Below are 19,342 nucleotides of genomic sequence, written 5' to 3'. Positions count from 1 at the left end.
GTCCGCATCTGCGCTGCACATTTACAACTTCATCTGAATGTTTGGTCGACAGAACTAGAACGTTTCTATTATCATTCCATTTTAACACCGTTATTCCTCTTTCATTTTGTTTAGCTACAACTTCATTTCTTTTTAGATTCTTGTTTACAACATCTTGAGGATTGCCCTTTCTGTTTGAACGCAGCGTCCCAATCAAATGAGTATCGGCATCTAGAAGTTTGTTTGCTAATTCAATACTTGTATACCAATTGTCCGTGCAAACTGTTCTTCCGGTGTGCAAAAGGAGTTCACAATGAGACATAACAACAGATGTAGGAGTTGTTCTGGTGTGTTCCAAGTTTTTACCAGTATATACTAAAAGTCTATATGTATAACTAGAACCACAATACAATTTAAACACTTTAATACCATATTTGTGACTCTTTTGTTTGATATATTGCCGCATAATAAGTCTCCCTCGGAATGGTAGAAGAGTCTCATCCACACAAACTGTTTCAGATGGTGTGTAAGCTTTCTGAAAATTGCCAACTAATAAATCAATCAGGCCCTGAACTTTATGAAGCCGGTCTCCTGGAGGACACGTATTGTTGTCAGCAAAGTGGATCATACGAAGAAGAATTTCGAATCTGTTCCTTGACATGATAGAAGGCGCGAAAGTGTTTCTCAACATGTCTTCCTGGCTCCAATAATCTGACAACGATGGCATTTTCACTACTCCCATATACGCAACTAGACCTAGAAATTTTCTTATTTCATTTTTGTCAGTCGGTACCCAATCGTGTAATCTTGACGACGGTCCTACATCATAGACACTTGTTAACGCTTGAGTGGCATACACATTAGTCTGATCAAATATCAAATTTATCACCTTATCATCCATCATGCAAGAGAAAAACTCACCAGGTTCACTCTGTGCTAAAGCTGCAGCAAAAGTTGGGTTCACACCTTCGTTTTCCATAAATTGTATTACTTGCGCTTGGCATCCCGTAGGTTGTGTCCATTGCTGGTACGTACCAGGTCTTACTTACTTACTTCGTTGATGATAACGTGGAAGATTATGTGCTGTTAGCGTTGAAGATATACAACTGTTGGGCGATATATTGAGTATATTTTCTCCTTGAGACGTAGAGACAGAGGAGAGAAGATCATATCCATCCGGAGGAGAACCTTCTTATGTACTTTCTTCTCTACGTTACCACTTATATTACCACTTTCAGCTTCGCTGTCACTTGATGTACACCAAGAATTCTCATCTGAAAGACTTTGTATATAATCTGAATCATCGTCGGAAGATATATCGAAGTTCTCATCAGACATGTCCTCATAAAGTGTATTTTCAATTTTTGATGGTGATACAAACAATTTACGTCGCTTCAGAGTGCTTTTACGTTTAGACATATTGCAGTTTTATATACAACGCACTATAATTCCAGCAAACGAAAAAAGGTTTCTTCGTATCAACAATGAGTTCTTGATGAAACAGACATAACTAATACTTCAATATTTTCTACATACCAGGCTAGAGTAATAGCATAAAACAAAAAAAAATCACCAGAACCCGTGAGGTGTTGAAGATAATAATGAAGATTCAAATCGGGACGGTGACCGACAGGGTGCTCGACGCGGCGCAGACAGAGGAATTTTAAGTTCTACGCCGCGTCGGGCACGCGTGACCGACAATCAAAAAAAAAATCTTCGAAACGGTCACTCTACGTGAGCAAATAAGATAATAAATAAACGTTTTAGAAGGAATGGGAACTTATAGTAATAATGGCCTGAATGGAAAAATTCCATCGGAAAGCTTGGCAGTCAACTTGTTAATATTGCTGTTCTATTCAACCCATATAAAGTCCTGCATACTTGGGACAAATATGTGCTGTTGTGTTTCAAACGATTGCATACCTCCTGTGACGACATAATTACAACAAGATTTTAACAATAATTTAGCGATACTTTTTTCCCTTTTTCTCCTAGTCAAATAAATAGTTCGTTTTTATTTTTGAATTATAAGCCTTACTAGAAATTACTATATAGATAAACTTAGAAGGCTGCACGAAGTTAGATTTACATTATTTTAATTATATGTATAATATTACATACTTCCTCTTTTAAATGTGATTTAAATGAGAAATATGACTGTAAAATACAGAAACAGTATATTCTGAAACCTCTTAAATCAATACCACACTTTTAGGTATTTCTGAGTCAAAATTAATTAAATATTTCAGATCTAAATAAGTTTATAAATCTGAGACTATTGACATTACATTAAATATGCACCACATAATTGTACAATAAGAGAATTGCAGTTAAATTTAACATTGCCTGGAATGGCATTTGTTTTTTAAATTGCCCTGCAAAAAGAAGCTATGGAAGCATTGTTGAATGAATACAGCGCGTTTAGTGCATTAAGGAAGCAAATCCACTTTTACTAATGTTGGACGTATTTCGTCTTTAAGATCCATATTTAGACCTTAAAAGAATCGTGTTCAGATACTGTAAATAACTGTTATAAAACAACGAACAGTGTTATTTTTTCATGTATCTAACCGCATCTTACGTACTCCGACTCACAACTTTGGCAATCAGAATTAATATCCTTGTGGTATCATCAGGGCCGGCGGAAGGGGAAAATATCACCCGGGCAAAGAATCCATATGGCGCCTCCTACAACCCATTGGTATTACTGAGTTTAAATTTGCTATGCTACCTTACAGATAGCTGCTTTAAAAGGATAACTCCTTGAACTCTATAACTATAAGAATCAGTTATCAAACTGAGTAAGATCTTAACTTTTGTCAGTTAAATACACAGAGTAAGTTTTGGTTAACGATATACGAAACAATTATTTACACATGAACATACAAAATATTCTACGTCACTGATTAGAAATTTACAGAACGATTCAAGAAACAACGATTTATATAAAATTAAGATTGATGATGCGATACAGCATTTATTTACACATATATACATAAACAACCTTGTTAACTGCGAAAGAGAACACATGAACAAAAGAACATACAAATATATTTTGTAACAGCATTGTACAAAGATTTCGTAATACAAATAATACAACCAGTAATATAATTTTATATCTTTATACAGTTTTAATGCAAATTGTCCTTTGATTTGTTTACAATGCTAAGTAAAGTTAACTTTTCGTGCCTTTTTCTCTGCAAAGTCTTTAATTAACCCTGGAACTCCAGACATATTTTTATACCTTTTGGGAGAAAATGAACAACGAACTACTAAACAATGTCATTTTGCAATGTATTTAAGACGAATTAATAAAATACACTTCGTAGTTATCGTAGTTACACTGTACACTAGAAATATGGTAACTTAGCAGTATTACTATTTCTTTATATTAGCTCAAATAGAAGTTTTAATTTTTATGCATTATGGAATAGTCAACCTTTTACATACACGTAATAACAACATTAGATTACACATAGCAAAAATTTTCTTCTTCCGAAAAAACGAAAATTACGATTCCTTTGCCTTTTCTTTTGCAATTGTTAAGGTTAGTGTACGAAACATTTTTCACAAACTCCTCTGTGCTCAGAACACACATTTCTTGCATTTGGGTACAGAAGGTTCTTGTCTTGCGATCCCGTTTTGATGGCCAGATCCCGCATCGATCTTTCTTTTTGGATGGCTCTTTTTTCGTGAGCTGATCAGTTTCTGTGTGGCTACTCTTCTGTGGAAAGTCTTCTCCAATATAGTCAAATTGTTTGCAGAGGAAAATCAGGAAGCTACAGCGTTTCAATCTCTGCCTCTTATTTTTCTTCTGTTGTGACAAGAATATAATATAAGCGTTGAGTGCGCTTATATCAATCATGCCGAAGAATACTACAAGAGGCCATCTCCTGGTCATTCGCTTTGTGCTGTAACAGCGGGTTCATCTGATCCATAGTATAGATGCCAGACTAAGTTTTGTTATAGTAAAGGATTACTTCTGGCTTTTACTCTGTTGTAGAAGCGTCAAATTCAGGCTGGTTATGCATTGTAGAGTAACAGTATCGTACTTGTTTGGACAGTACGAAACTATCATGTCATCCTGTTGGAATCCAAAGAAACTGCTTCCTACAGCCCTACTTTTATCCGCTTTGGTAAATGAAGTTGGGACTTCTGGCTTACTCCTCCGTATAGTTCCGATGTAGGTGAATTTTCCTTCCTTCAATTTACGTGCAAGAGAATGACTTGTAAAGAAGTTATCTCCAGTAATATTTCTATCACTTCCAGCAATTTTTTCTGTCAGTTCAAGAACGACTCCTTCCAATTGATTGACTTCTGTTCCCTGTTCTGGACTTTTCTCGCTATATATATTTGCATCTTCTACACATAGCTTTCACAAATAAACTAGAACTTTATTCCATATTTACCCGGTTTACTTGGTATGTTCTGCCGAAAGGGACAACGTCCACGAAACGTCACAAGCTGTTCGTCCACCGTCATGCTATCTCCGGGAATATAAGCGTCCTGTAGAATTTTAGCCCAGTCTTCAAACTCTTCACGAATTGGAGATAGTTTATCATCAGGTCTTCTCTGATGTCTGACGTCTGCATCATCAAAACGTAGAGCGGAATTGATTTGTTGGAAACGATTCTTGCTCATAATGGAGTTGAGATAAGTCGACCGTTTTCCTTACTCAAGAGCTGCCTAGTTTCTTGATTCTTTGATTTGAATACCCCAATAAGCATTACCACGCCGACATATTTCTGAAGTTCCTCAACACTAACAGGTTTCCAGTCACGAGGAAATGTTATCCTACCTTCCTTGTTAGTCCACTTGCAAATTATTTCCAGAATGTTCCTATGACAAAATAGACATAAAGCAGATTTCTCATCATAAACTTCCCTGTTAGCATACCGTGGAGGACCACGGTCCTTTCTAGTTACATTGACAGCACCAGCACGCCAACGACTGGCAGTAAAGGGTACTACATTCCAATGTTCTAACCAACTTCTAGAGCGGAAAATTCCTTCATTTTGCACGTCGCTGTCACTAATATCACAAAAATCACTCTCACTTGCAGATAAATCTAGTAATTCGCAGTCCACTTCTCCATCATCTGTCGAATCACCTCCTCTTCTGCCAACAGACATTGGCGTATGTCGTTATCGGAAAGTCCGCCACGTTCCATTATCCTCACATACTAAGTGAAACGTGCACTGGCTGGTTTAGAATATATTATAGGTAGAAATGTATAATATGCCCCTGAGAAATGGTGTCAGGGAGAAAACACCATTTACGTTAATTCTGCCATCTACTATACACAATGTAAATCAAAACCAAAGTTGAACCAGTATTCCTATTTAAAGCATACAGTGGGTCCACTGGACCCACCTGGTACCCAATGCTATAATTTTTATGCATGACTTAAATGAACAAAGTATTTCTGACATAACATGGGAGAGGAGCACCATAAGGAAAAAGTCACGGAATATTAGAGACCACTCACGAAAACTTAATCTGTAATTAATAAACGAAAAGTCATATGGGTCCAATGGTCCCGTTTGGGACTCCCAGGGTTGAAGTATCAGTGTCAAGCTCACCCAGAACATCACATTCAATAGACATCATAGAAAGGCCTACAAGACGCTCTTGCGTCATCGTTGATCGTAGGTAGTTCTTTATAAGTTTCAACTTGGAGAAACTTCTTTCTGCTGAAGCTACACTTACAGGAATAGTTAGTAAGATTCTTAGAGCAATAGTTGCATTTGGAAATAACCCAATAAGGGAGTTCTTGCAAATATATGTAAGTACTTGCAACGGTTTGCTCCCACTTTCAGAACCGAGAAATGAAGGTAAAAGTAAGAGCTCTTGATATAACTGAAATCCGTCAATATCTCAGTGATCTTTGTCTGTTAAAGATAGTTGTAAGTCCTTGCAACACTTTAGTAAATACTTTTTGTCCGTTATTGGATGGATGTCATACAAAAACCCAAATATTTTGCTGTGCTGCTTCAGTTGTTGAAATCTTTCATTCAGGGAACAGATAATTGTGTCTAATGCGCAAAAATAGAAGTTACATTTAAACGCACTGTATGGATCATTAATCGGTTCGTCTTCAGATTCTTTCAAAAATTGTCGTTTGACTTTCCTAGGTCGGAGTTTTGGTTCATTCTCAAATTGTGGTTGAATGTCGAGCTCTTCAGCAATTACTTTGGCATCAACCAAAATATTCTGGAAACCTTCATCACTTCGCATGTTCTCAAGGCGACACTTGGTTTTCTTAAGCAGATCAACTGCTTGCTTAATGCCCACTGATTCTTGTTGGAAAACATGGCTAACCACATTAACACAAGAAAGAACTTCATACCAAAACACCACAACACAAACGAACTTAAAATTCAGGAGCTTCCTAGCCAGGGAACAACCCTTATTTTTGCCCATAACGTCTATCTTTGAGTTCTTTGATGCTTCGAAAAGAGCATCGTAAATTTCTCCTAACTGGTAGCGAAACGATTTGACAGCATCAATACAACTCTCCCATCTAGTGTGACTAAGAGGTTTCAAAGTAAAATTGGATATATGTTTTTGCAGAACAGACCAACGATATGTGGAACTAGAAAAATAATTGTATACTTCTTGCAATAAAGCAAAAAAATTTACAGCCTCACTACAGCACATTGCAGAATCATTCACAACCAAATTCAATGATTGGGAGCTACAAGGGACAAAAAATACTCGACTATTTAGATCTAATATTTTTTTTTGAACGCCTGAGTGCTTTCCTTTCATATTGGCACCATTATCATACCCTTGGCCACGCATGTGTGAGAGAGGAATTTTCAGTTTTTCTAATTCTTCCAAAATAGTGGTAGTTAGTCCTTCTCCTGAAGAATCATTTATGCACAAAAATCCCCAAAAATGTTCTTCAATGGATGGTTCCTTACCCAGTTCTACCTTCGCGAAACGAACAATTAGTGTCATTTGCTCTGTATGACTTACGTCTGGTGTACAATCTAATATTACGGAATAATATGTCGCTTTCATTAAATCAGTCAAAATTTTATCCTTTATTTTTGACCCAAGGAGTTCAATTATTTCATTTTGAATGTCCTTGCTCAAATAATGTACATGTGTCTCTTTACATGTTATTCGTCGCAAATGCTCAGCCATAGTAACATCAAACTGTGCAATACACTCAACTAGTTTGAGAAAATTGCCGTTGTTTCTTAAGTAAATAGTGTCATTTTGACCACGAAATGCCAAGTTCTGGGAAGCAAGAAACTGAATTATACACAGCAGTCGTTTGAGAACCTCTTTCCAACGCTCAGTTTCATTGCGAATAATTGCTTGGTTTTCAGCGTCAACTGTTTTACCTGACTGTAATCGGTTTGCAAGTTCAAACCACGATTGGAAAGCCTTCATGTGTATGTTTATTGTATGTTTATTCAAATAGCAACATGTTTAACTTACGTCTATTACAATTTCCTGTGGAAATGATGATCCATCTTCGTTTCGTATATCAATTGTTCCAGATTTCAATTCTTCTTCTTCCTCCTGCGAAATGCTCGTAATCGATCGATCCACCTGTGGAAAGGAAAAGAACTAATACGTTACAAATAAAGTTTCTTTTCTTAAACGAAAAAAGTATATATTTAATTTGCATTCTAAAGGTGAAGAAAATGCATAAATGATAAAATAACTGCGTATAAATATTGAATCTACATATTCCGTGTTCATTGTGAAAATGTACAGTTAGGAAAACAAAAAATGGGGCGATTCTTACAGAATCTAGGTAAGAATGGCCTCATTTTTTCTTTTGCTAACTGTACATAAAAATTAAATTCTTTCCGTATTCATTAACAACTTTGTGTTGTGAAATCATCAAGAATCAGCGCATTCATAAAATAGATGCGAATGCATTCAAATTAGCTGCCGAAGCCCGAACACTTTTTCTTTAAGTCACGTTAATCGTATTGGATAGAAACATAATCTATATAGTCTTACACTGGTACGTGTTACTTATTTACGATATGTTTATGAAATAATGGGTCTATTGCAAAATTTGTGATAGCGAAACTCCACGGGGATCTGTTAACGGGGAACTCCACGGGGATCATACATTTTAACTCTTCAGAATTCTAGTTAGTAGACGATACTACTACTACTACTACTACAATACTACTACTACTACTACTACTACTACTACTACTAATAATAATAATAATAATAATAATAATAATAATAGTAATAATAATAATCACTGCCACGGCATACCAATAGATCCTGGGCCTACTCCAACGCCATCTGATAGCGAGTGGTAAAAATTCATCCACCTGGGTAACAGAACGCGGGTCAGCCGGTCGCGTCACTACCCGCCAACAGGCGTATTAGGAGCTTTGCAGGCCAAGTGACCGTCATATCTTTATTTGTGTGACTCCCCAGTTTTCCTGCCGTTGAAAAGCGGAAAGTCCGGGAATTGAATCCAGGAGCACGTAGACATGAGTCCAACGCTTTAACCTCTAGACTATGGAGGCCCTCTACTTAATTAATAGATTAATGCTTGAAATACAGCTAAAGTTGGTTAATACACATCTAATAAGTAAAAATTTTATCGCTTTGGTACATGTATCAAGCATCAGTGTTGGTATAGAATGTAATTATTGCTACTTATATCAATGGGGAAAGAACTTTCTTTGAGCCTGAAGTTCGCCGCCTATCTGAGAGGCCGCCACCCTACCCACCCCAGCTTGCTAAGACGCTACGTGTGTAAACACCTCTTCTCTATTAAACGTAATAAAACGAAAATACGTTACGTAATGTAAGCCTCCTTACCTGTACTGTGTTGTTATCTTCTGGAATATTTGTTGATTTCTTGCTGGTTTTCTCATTCTCTGGTTCTACGTTTTCATTTCCATTATTGTCTGTTTCAGGAGTACGAAAGAATTTCTTTAATGCTGCTGCCTGTTTCCCATTTTCAGCCGCTAATTGTGCTCTTCTTTTTCTGTATACATTTCCAGAATTCTTCTATTTTTCCGACATGTTGATAAAGAACATATTAACGCAACGATTCTTCTACTAAGAGTCGAAATTCAGGAGACAAAAGAAGAACACGCACACAATGAAGCCTGCACTACATGTACATGACTTCTGATTTATAATTTTCTTTCACGAGACATTTGACAGTACAAACAGGACTAATTTCTTTTTGGTTGCCAATAACTCAATATTGTTTGTGTGTATTGTTAGAGCGGCCGACATAGCTTTGTCGCAAGGAGTGCAATTGTCGGCACCGCGGCGGTTGTAAGTGTCAGAGCGTGTTATTGTTGCTCATAACTCCCAACTCTCAACAATAGCTTTTAGCTTTATCAGCGGAGATTTTTTTATAGACAAATAAGGTGAAGGGATGAAGGGATTTCCTTTATAGGAGATTCAAGAAGAAACCGGGGTTGTTATAAAGAGTGAGGCCTTGGCATGAGGTAGTAACCAATGTTGCTACACTATTTATGAATAAGTTAATTTTTAGTTCACCGTTTACAATAATATAAATTTAGCAAGGATTTTGGCGCCCCCCAAACTCCCCTAAAATTTGGCGCCCCGGGCGGTCGCCTGGCTCGCCCGGCCCTTCCGCCGGTACTGGGTATCATTGTCCCATATGTATGACTTTTGGTTTCCAAAACATGCTCCAGTTGCTTAAGGGATGCTGGTGAGGGTAATGAGACCGAACACGACTTTCTAACTCAGACCACAATGGCTCAATGATGTTGAGATCTGGTGATTGTGGGACCCACGGGAGGTGTGATAGCTCCTGGTCATCCTCCTCAAACCATTATTTCACCGTTTTTGCAGCGTGATAGGGTGCCAAATGATCTTGGTAGATGACATTTCCATCAGCGAACAATATTTGGGCCATGGGTAGAACCTAGTTCCCCAAAATGGCCTCATACACCTTAGCATTCATCATTCCATGCAGGGCTATGATGGGACTTGCGGAAAACCACGATATCACTACCCATTCTGTAACAGAATCATCCCATGCTTTACAGTTGGGAGCAGGTAGTCCGTATCATAGGCCTGAGATGGTGTTCTCCATACGTAAACCCGACCAGTTGTTAGAAACAGGGTGAAAGTCAATTCATTGGACCACATTACGTGTTTCCACTGCTCATGAGTCCACACCTTGTGATCCTTGCACCGCTGAGTACGCCTCTTCGCATTTACTGATGTGACCAGAGGTTTGGCGATAGCTGCTCTGCCATAAATGTTCATTTTATGAAGTTCCCGTCGCACTGTTTTCGATAAAACTGGGGTCTGTAGGGCGAAATTGAGTTCAGACGTAATTTTCATTGCAGTGGTCTTCTTTTTAGCTGCTCCAATCCGTTTAATGCCCTCCGGTCCCTATGTGACAGGATTGTCTTTCGACCACTGTTGTGCTTTGCGGAAGTCGTTTGCCCATGAATTGTGTATGTCCTCGTGGCATTGGACACATTGCCTTTCGACACCTCCACAATGTTCGCCACTGTTCCAACTGAAGCTCCAACAAGTGTTTTTCTTACCACTGATATTAAGCATCTTTGTCGTAACATAACAATTATATACTTTAATACAATCAGTTAATTACTGTCGTTACCTACGTCTAATGCTTTCCTTCTTTCATACCATAGGATTCAGAATACAAGTCTCATATAAGTATATACAGAACATACCACTACTACTTAACAGCTAAAAATATATAACACTCATTTGGTTCTCCTATTTCTTTACATTTTTCTATAAATACTCTCAGTATTCACCCATTTCTTCTTCTGTACTAAATTTTGATGGAACTTCAGTGATATCAATCAAGACAGTCAAACTTAGATTGAATACTTGATATGTGAGTACTGAATTATATAAAGGTAACCAAGAAAGTGCTGTCGCTTTTCCCCAACCACCTTCGATATGTCATCTAAGACGTACATGGAAGATCATAAATAGTCCCCATCAGCATCGACGACTTTCTGCAATCGTTCTGGAAGGTCATGTATTCCATCGCGGTAGAATTTGGTGAGCCGTGACGAGAGAAAAGTATCAAGTACATTTTGCACCTGTACTAGGAATTGGACCTGGCGTCCTCTGAGGTGATTGCCCAAGGAATGGAACAGGTGATAATCCGACAGTGCAATGTTCGGGGAATATGGCGGATGCAATAGTGTTTTTCATCCAAGATGTAGAATGGCGTCCTGGGTCATCCTAGCACGATGTTGCGAGCAGTCCAGCAAACAATCAGGAGGACCTTCTTCTGATGCAGTGCTGGTATCGGTTATCTTGGAATCCGTTCATGGGATTCTAACCAATTATGACGGTGCCGTGGAGCTTCGGACAGGACCCACTTCTCACCACATATCAACACCCTGTTCAACATGAAAATAAATTAGTGACATTATTTTTATTTGAGGATTTGATGTTGACTATGATATCAGAGGGGTCAAACCAACGAATGGCAAGGGGGACGAAAGGCATGAGATGTGAATAAAAGGAAGGAAGGTTTCAATAAAAGGAAGGAGCCATGTAAACAAGGAGAGGAATGACTGCTGTAGCATAAGCACACATAAAATTAAGAATGTTTATGTAAGCTACTTAATAGAACATACAAAAGACACTAACATATGCATTTTCTTTCTCTTTCTAGTTTGTGTCGCTGGAGCATTTGCACTCTTTACGGGAGCCAGCATAATGAGTGTGGCAGAAATAATTTATTATATTACTTTGAGGCCAATTCTCCTCCTCTTTTGTAAACATTAGCTGCAACCGTAATTACAGCATGAAATGAAGTATACAAAGAGATAAGTTTAAGACAAACAAAACATATAATGTTTTTCTCTAAATTAATATTTGCATTAATAATATATAAGACACATATTTTCATAAAGGCATAAATTAATAGACACTGAATTGTAACAAATATGTTTAAATAGTATTATATTTATCTTTAAATATGTAGTATACTATACTCATCTGTCTAATGAAACATAAGTAGGCATATTCTTTCTCTACCTTCTCAATATATTCTTACTGAAATAAAACACAGTTTGTGTTCTGCATCAAGCAGATTTTAGCAAACCTGCCATAGCTATCGCGAAATCGCCTTGCTTATCAACTTTCGTATTAATTATATTTGGTTATTAATGTTGATTCATATTTAAAAATGCACGATTTTTGGATCAAAAGATCTAATATATTTCAAGCAAAAATTTACTTGTAGGACTTATATCTCGAGAGCTACGTACAGTGTAGCCAAACCAACACAAACAATTTACTCAGTATGATATGCTTATTCCGTAACAAATACCATAACTCGATTTATTGATCGTTCAGAAATTTTGTGGCCCCTGATCCACAAAATTCAATATATTTAATTCAATGAAACATTTTCATGTACGCCCCATTTTTTGAGAACTATATATAGTGTAGCCAAACCAAAACTAACAATTTATCAGTATGATGTGTTTATCCCGTAAAAGAAAGTATGAAAATTTTATTTACAGTCCGTTCCAAACTTTTATGGCACATGCACCAAAAATTAACTATTGATCATTCCTAAAATTCTTGTTTTACTATTACTTAATAATTGTTAAATTTAATACCAATAACACAGAAAAAAATTAACCTTTGTGTCAGACCGCAAGTTGAAAGTACATGCTCATTAATAAATTATATACACTGATTTAGAAAATGAAATCAGAAATGCTCCACCACGTATCGACGTTTCTGGATAAAATATTCCACATATACCACTTAGTCTATAGTTCATATACTGGTCAGTGTATTGTAATTAATTAAAAACAAAATAGTAACTTTTGCGACACTTTCAAACAACTGTAGTACAGTGCAAAAGGAACCCATTACCTGTATAAAATACAGATCATGTATCAAAAACTTTAGTGAAATGACAAAAACTTTAAGTATGGATGAAAATAGTTAAATTTCAAATGCAGCGATGATACCAGCACGCTGTCATTGTCATGCACCACGTTTTTCTTTTTAACACGATAGAAGCTTTCTCTCGCAGACCAGTGTTTTACTACATACTGTGTTTTCCTTGTCTTATCGTTACAGTCAGACAAGAAACATCAATATTTTATCTAACCAATCATCATTTCCAATTGAAACCCCAAAACGTTAAAATCACTACAGATTTTCCGTTTCTGGTTCGAATTACCAATATACTTCAGATGTAGACTCAAGTTCTCGTAGAATTCTTTCAACTGAACATAATGGGACCGTACTATAGAAAGTTTTTCATTACCATTATTCAAGAGAACAGCTTTCAAAATAATTTTTGAGGATATATGTATAAATTGGTGTCACTCGTCCGTGTTGTGAATCACTTCAAATTCTGTAAGTAGCCCATTACCGTGGTTGTAATATACAGTTTTTGAGAAAAAAAGTGGAAATAGAAAACTGTCATTTACATAATATTATACCAGTATTTCGTTGGTGCACCTTTCCGTAGACGACACCCAATTAGTTTGATTTTCCTTAAGAAAATAGATTTTTAGACATATCTCAATCCTGCATATGACGGCGGCTGTGGGTCTGGGCTATGGTATAGGTGGCATGTAATCAAGACCTTGGCTTATCGTTACAGTCAGACAAGAAACAACAATATTTTATCTAACCAATCATCATTTCCAATTGAAGCCCCAAAACGTTAAAATCACTACAGATTTTCCGTTTCTGGTTCGAATTACCAATATACTTCAGATGTAGACTCAAGTTCTCGTAGAATTATTTCAACTGAACATAATGGGACCGTAGTATAGAAAGTTTTTCATTACCATTATTCAAGAGAACAGCTTTCAAAATAATTTTTGAGGATATATGTATAAATTGGTGTCACTCGTCCGTGTTGTGAATCACTTCAAATTCTGTAAGTAGCCCATTACCGTGGTTGTAATATACAGTTTTTGTGAAAAAAAAGTGGAAATAGAAAACTGTCATTTACAGAATATTATACCAGTATTTCGTTGGTGCAGCTTTCCGTAGATGACACCCAATTAGTTTGATTTTCCTTAAAAAATAGATATTTTAGACATATCTCAATCCTGCCTATGACGGCGGCTGTGGGTCTGGGCTATGGTATAGGTGGCATGTAATCAAGACCTTGGCTGTTTGTTGCTTTTTCATTAAAATGTTCTGTTTCGTCTTCCAGTTACGAATGTGCTGGCGTTTCTGCAATTGGACGAGAACGAAAAGTCATCACTGGGCTAAGAAAAAAATGATTGGTTGAAACGTAGCCACGCGGTGTGTTTCAAAAGTTTTAAACGAAATTGGATTGTTGGGCAACGATGGGTGATCACTTGCAACCCATCTGCATTAAACGTTTTTTTCAACAAAATGAGTATGTGTCACTGTAGAATATCTTCAAACAACTCTTGGGTCATACCTGTTTAACGGAAAGTGTCATGTGTGAAACATATAATCTAAATGTAGTTGATTTACGTACTACAAAAATTACAATATATGTTCGTTATTTACTCTATATTAAGTCAAAATAATACAGAGTTATATCTTGACAGAGCACGATTATTATAGTAACGTTAGCTCCGGTCCGCCGAAGCGGAAGGCTACAGACGGGGTAAATATCATCGAAAAGAAAAAACATTGCATCGAAACCACAATGCAAGAAGAGCAGTGCTGTACTCTTTTCTTCTTATCTGTTATTCTTATGTCCTAGCACATAAGAACAACAGATGGCACGACTTGTTACTCATGTAAGTCCTCCAAATTTCAGCCTCTTTCAATATGCGTATGATACGGATTCTCTAGCAGCGGCAAATACTGTTCAACACATCAACCGCCTCCATCAAACTGCCATCGACTGTTTCATTGAATGGTGTTATACGTGGCCCCTCAGACTTAACGCCAATAAAATCCAAGCCATTATCTTTCTACCACCAGATAAACGCAATCGGGTCCACCACAATCCATTCAAGCTCAGAATTGACATTGCATTGACATCGCTTGCTGCTAGTCCCACAATCACATATCTGGGCATTATCTTCGGCTACCATTTGAAATGGTGTGCTCATCTTAAAGTCTTGTTCTTAAAGCTAGCAACCATCTGAATTTACTCCGACGCATGACTGGGACTACCTGCGGCCTGAAACCTAACATACTACTTAACACCTCCAAGGCTCTTTTACGCTCTGTTTTGACTTATGGCTTTACAGCCTGGCCTTCCTCACCCGAGTCATATTACCACTGGCTCCAAAGTTTTGACCGTCACGCATTACGCCTTGCCTCTCGCATTAAATTACCAAGCCCTACACGGGACTTATATGAGAGAACACCTTTTCCACACATCCTCTATCATCTAGAAGACCTCAGACGCAGGTACGTTACGAAGCGATTCCAGACTCACCATCCACAGCTCTTTGATGTTATGCACCACGAAGTCACTCACTGCAAACCTTCAACTACTCTACGACATTCTTCACTCTCGCTGCTGTTTACTCTGTACTACTATGTTCTTTCAGCACGTCCAGACGTTCCACTTCTTGAAGATTTACTCATTGCAATTCCCCCCACCATACATCAATCCATCTTATGTTCCACACTAACCTCACCGCACTCGTCTTCATTGCATCCAAAACAGTCCCTGGACAGAATATAACACTCATTCTTCTCTCTAAGCCTCTTCTCTGTGTTGTGATGTCAAGTGCACCTCATGGTTTCATTTTCACCGATGCCCTACTCTCACTACTCTCAGTGCTCATATCCTTTTCTTGACCTGATGATTATGGTTAACGCCCATAATATCCTCCAATATTAGGTACTGAGTTATAATAAACTTAATAAAATCTCCTTTGATTCACGACAAAAGCCCATCACGTAAAGTTCCTATTAACTTCGCATCCCTCCAAAATTGGGTAACCCTTTTGGTGGGTACTAGTTGCGGCTAGCAAAAAATAGATCGTGTAGAATAAAAAACAAGTAACACGGGGTAGTCATTTAGGGTTCAACCTTTGTAACGAACTGGCGGTTTAACATTAACCACATGTTGTGTTAAATCCCGTAACGGTGAATGTGACCTTGCCATTTTATGCCTCCTGTCGTCATGTTTTAACTCCACCGTGGTTAATTTTACGCCATTATTGGGTTGTTTACACTCCCTCCCTTCTCCAAGTGACCCCACAGTGGGGTCATTTTTTACACCGCGTTTGTTCACTTTTAACTACATGTTTTTTCAAACGCATAACCAGGTTAATTGAATTTACAATTTGTCGGGCCATGTACATCAAGTTGGGTTAAACGCATTAACCGTTTATGCGATTTGACACTAGTTGGTCGTTGGGATGGGCTCCTACATTTAACTACACGTTGGGTTAAACTTATTTCAACCCAATCTAACTAAACACTGACCTATTTGTGTCGGAGCAGTTTTAGCCAACTGATTGGGTTAAAATATGCATCAATAGGGCAAATTTCTACCCATTAAGTTTTCTCAGTGTAGGCTCATTTTAGATTTCAGATTTGAATATGAAACTGTGATTGATTCAATTTCAGTTATTTTTGTAAAATAAGTCTTGTAGTCTCTTATGTGGTCTCTAGGTTCTTCCCACAAATTTCTTACTGCAAATGACATAGATGTGTGACCTCCATGTATCCAGCTTCTTAAACAGCTGTAGCAACGTGAAGAAAATTCTGTGCTACCCTAAAATTACGTTCATCTACCTTTCATTCACAATAAAACACATACATGTTTTTGGGCGAAGTGTTAAAATGGGATGTATTTAGGACATTCGTAAAGTCATCACACACATAACAGAAAAGGTTTAGTGAATTAACACACTTCCTTCACATCACTGAAAGCAAGGAGGATGGAAATACGCAGAAGCAGTATTTTTCATGAAAGGGAGTTTGGAATATTCACACATTGCAGGAACGGACACTGGATGATCCAAGTAGCAAATGACTGAGGCAAATAACTGAAACTGCAGTCTACTTCCGCCAAGTGGCTATCTACTTTTTCGGTCTATAGAGACGCTCTCTAGAATGTCGATAAAAACCCGCCCCAGTAATAAAAATGGCCGGTAAGCGCAGCGAGAACAATAATAAGTAATTGTGTGCTATTAAAATTTCGTTTCAAAATAAAAGTTTAGGAGCTAGTGAGAAATCGGTCTCATAAGCATCAGTTCATTGAAATCTATAGATCATTCAATGTTTTAGTTCCACGCTCATTTTCATTGTCGCACAGTGTAATTGAAATATTAAGTGAAAATGGAGTATAAAATTAAACACCTTCCTCTTTTCTCATTCTCCTAAATTTGACATACCTCATTATACAGTACGATCTCACTTAGTAAGAACACAATTTATTGTTACATGTATTTGATGGCAATATGGATTCTCGTATAGGTCACTAAATAAAATGTATTTTATTTTATTTTCTTCTAAACTCATCATATGTTTTTATTTCCGTGTTTTTATAACTCCATGCATAGGTTACTACTCTGATATATCCATATCTTTGATCTGTAAGATATCTTATCTACCAATGAATCATTAGTTCACTAAAGACGCATTAAATACTTCTTGATAAATAATTTCTAGTTGACTTTCATTAATGTAAATATTTTTTCAATATAATACTCTGATAATATTTATGTAATATTTTAAATTTTAATAATTTGCCAAGTGTTCCACCTGTATATTTTACATGAGGAATTAAGAAAAATCACCTAGTATTGAAATGACGTTATACCTACAAAGTGAAAGATGATAAAAAAAAGCGAAATTATTCCAAAAGACGAGTAAGAGTTTCTATTAGAAGAAATAACTATTCTTTAATGTTCAGAGCACGTTTGAATCTCTCATTGGTAAAGCTCAGGAAATATAAATAAAATAATTTACCTCAGCAAGAGTTCAGAACCATCTCTTCTGCTCATCTATGTTAAGACATGTAATCACTGATAGTTTTGGAGCCCTCAGCTTTAAATTCTATCACCAAAGTACAAGAACACCTATTCCATTCACTTATACCGTATCTATGGACCTTACATTTTGGTTTAGGCACTCAATTTCTGCGAAGCCATACTAAGTGATCGTTTTACAATGGAACAGTAGTTTATGATGAACATCATTACGAAAATTAAAAACAATTTCAGAATGTCTCCTGTATTTGCAATAAATTTTTTTTCTTATAGTGGCAACAACTTATGAGGCTGCCACGAACATTATAAAGAACTCCATTTGCGCCATATTTTAGTACTCTTTTGATTTGTTAATTACAAGAAATAAAGAACGCATCTATTAACTCATGCAGTTTATAATCTCATGTAGAACAATAGCCCAACTCTACCATTTCCAAGCTGGAGATGTCGGTGATTGATATTCGTATTGAAGCTGAACTCTCCTCTTTACATTTGGTACATTTTGTCTTTCTATGTCGATCATGTCAGATTGTGACCCTCGAAAACTGTCTTAAATATATTAAGCCTATAGGCGCAATGCATTTCATAGTATGTTTTGAGTTGTGGGTGATTCACCGCCTTAGTTAAATATGTTAAACTACCTATGTATGTAGTATTCACTTATTAACTGCATTCCAGGGGAATCTTGTTCATATCTTTCGTTTAGTTACACTAAGGTTTCATTGCATCTAATACTTATAAATTGTAATTTTGTATTACGTACCGATAAGCAGGCTGCAAGAAGAAACTGTTATCACTATGTTACATGCCACTTTTATTGACTGCAAATGGGAATGAAAACTGTAAAGTGGGTATGTGTGTCACCCGCCAGAAATTACACAAATGTTTTGGGTAATGTAAATAATTCTATATTTTTGTCCTTGTTCTATCTCGTTCGTCGAAGGTTAGTATTGTACTCAGAAAAGAAACTTATCACCGATTAATCTTTAGAAATGTATAATGAGGAAAATTATAAAAACAGACTATTTACATGAAACTAAAGAATTCATTTTAAGTAAGACTTGAATGTTCTCAGTAATATACAGAAAAAGAAAAACACAGCATTTTCTAGAGTAAGAGAAAATTATAAATCCTCTATTACTTAAAAGATTTTTTCCTTCTTTGCTGTTGTTTCTCTTACTGTTACAGTTGTAGCATGTAACACAAAATAAGTGAGGTGAGAAACGTAACTCAAAACTCTGAAACTATTACTTGTAATTTATCGTTATAAGCAGAAAATCGTTAAGAGGTGGGGTAACAAGCAGCAGTTAATCTGATAAGCTATTAAGTTGAACCATTGTTCATAATCATAGTAGCAACTTCATTCATATAGATATAGTTACGCGACATTGTGGTGTGACTATTTATATATTAAGCAAAACATCTGATTTAGATGTATTAGTAATAAGTCTTAATATATATATTTC

At 36.7% G+C, this 19,342-nt stretch overlaps 1 protein-coding gene across 1 annotated transcript; it reads right to left on the bottom strand.

The window, feature by feature from the left end:
• Window positions 1-5,856: 5,856 nt before the first annotated feature.
• Window positions 5,857-7,383, bottom strand: LOC145689461 (zinc finger MYM-type protein 1-like). Its single transcript, XM_081763625.1, has one exon. The coding sequence runs from the start codon at window positions 7,381-7,383 to the stop codon at window positions 5,857-5,859; it is 1,527 nt and encodes a 508-aa protein (XP_081619751.1).
• Window positions 7,384-19,342: the final 11,959 nt, after the last annotated feature.

The sequence above is a fragment of the Thermobia domestica genome, chromosome 7, assembly GCF_964235325.1.
Source record: "Thermobia domestica chromosome 7, izTheDome1.hap1.1, whole genome shotgun sequence".
NCBI lineage: Eukaryota > Metazoa > Arthropoda > Insecta > Zygentoma > Lepismatidae > Thermobia > Thermobia domestica.
The sequence above is the reverse complement of the archived record's forward strand: the minus strand, read 5'-3'. Positions and strand labels throughout refer to the sequence as shown.

What these genes read in the sequence shown, in the direction of transcription:
- LOC145689461 (XM_081763625.1), bottom strand. Translation starts at nt 7,383, where the DNA reads ATGAAGGCTTTCCAATCGTGGTTTGAACTTGCAAACCGATTACAGTCA.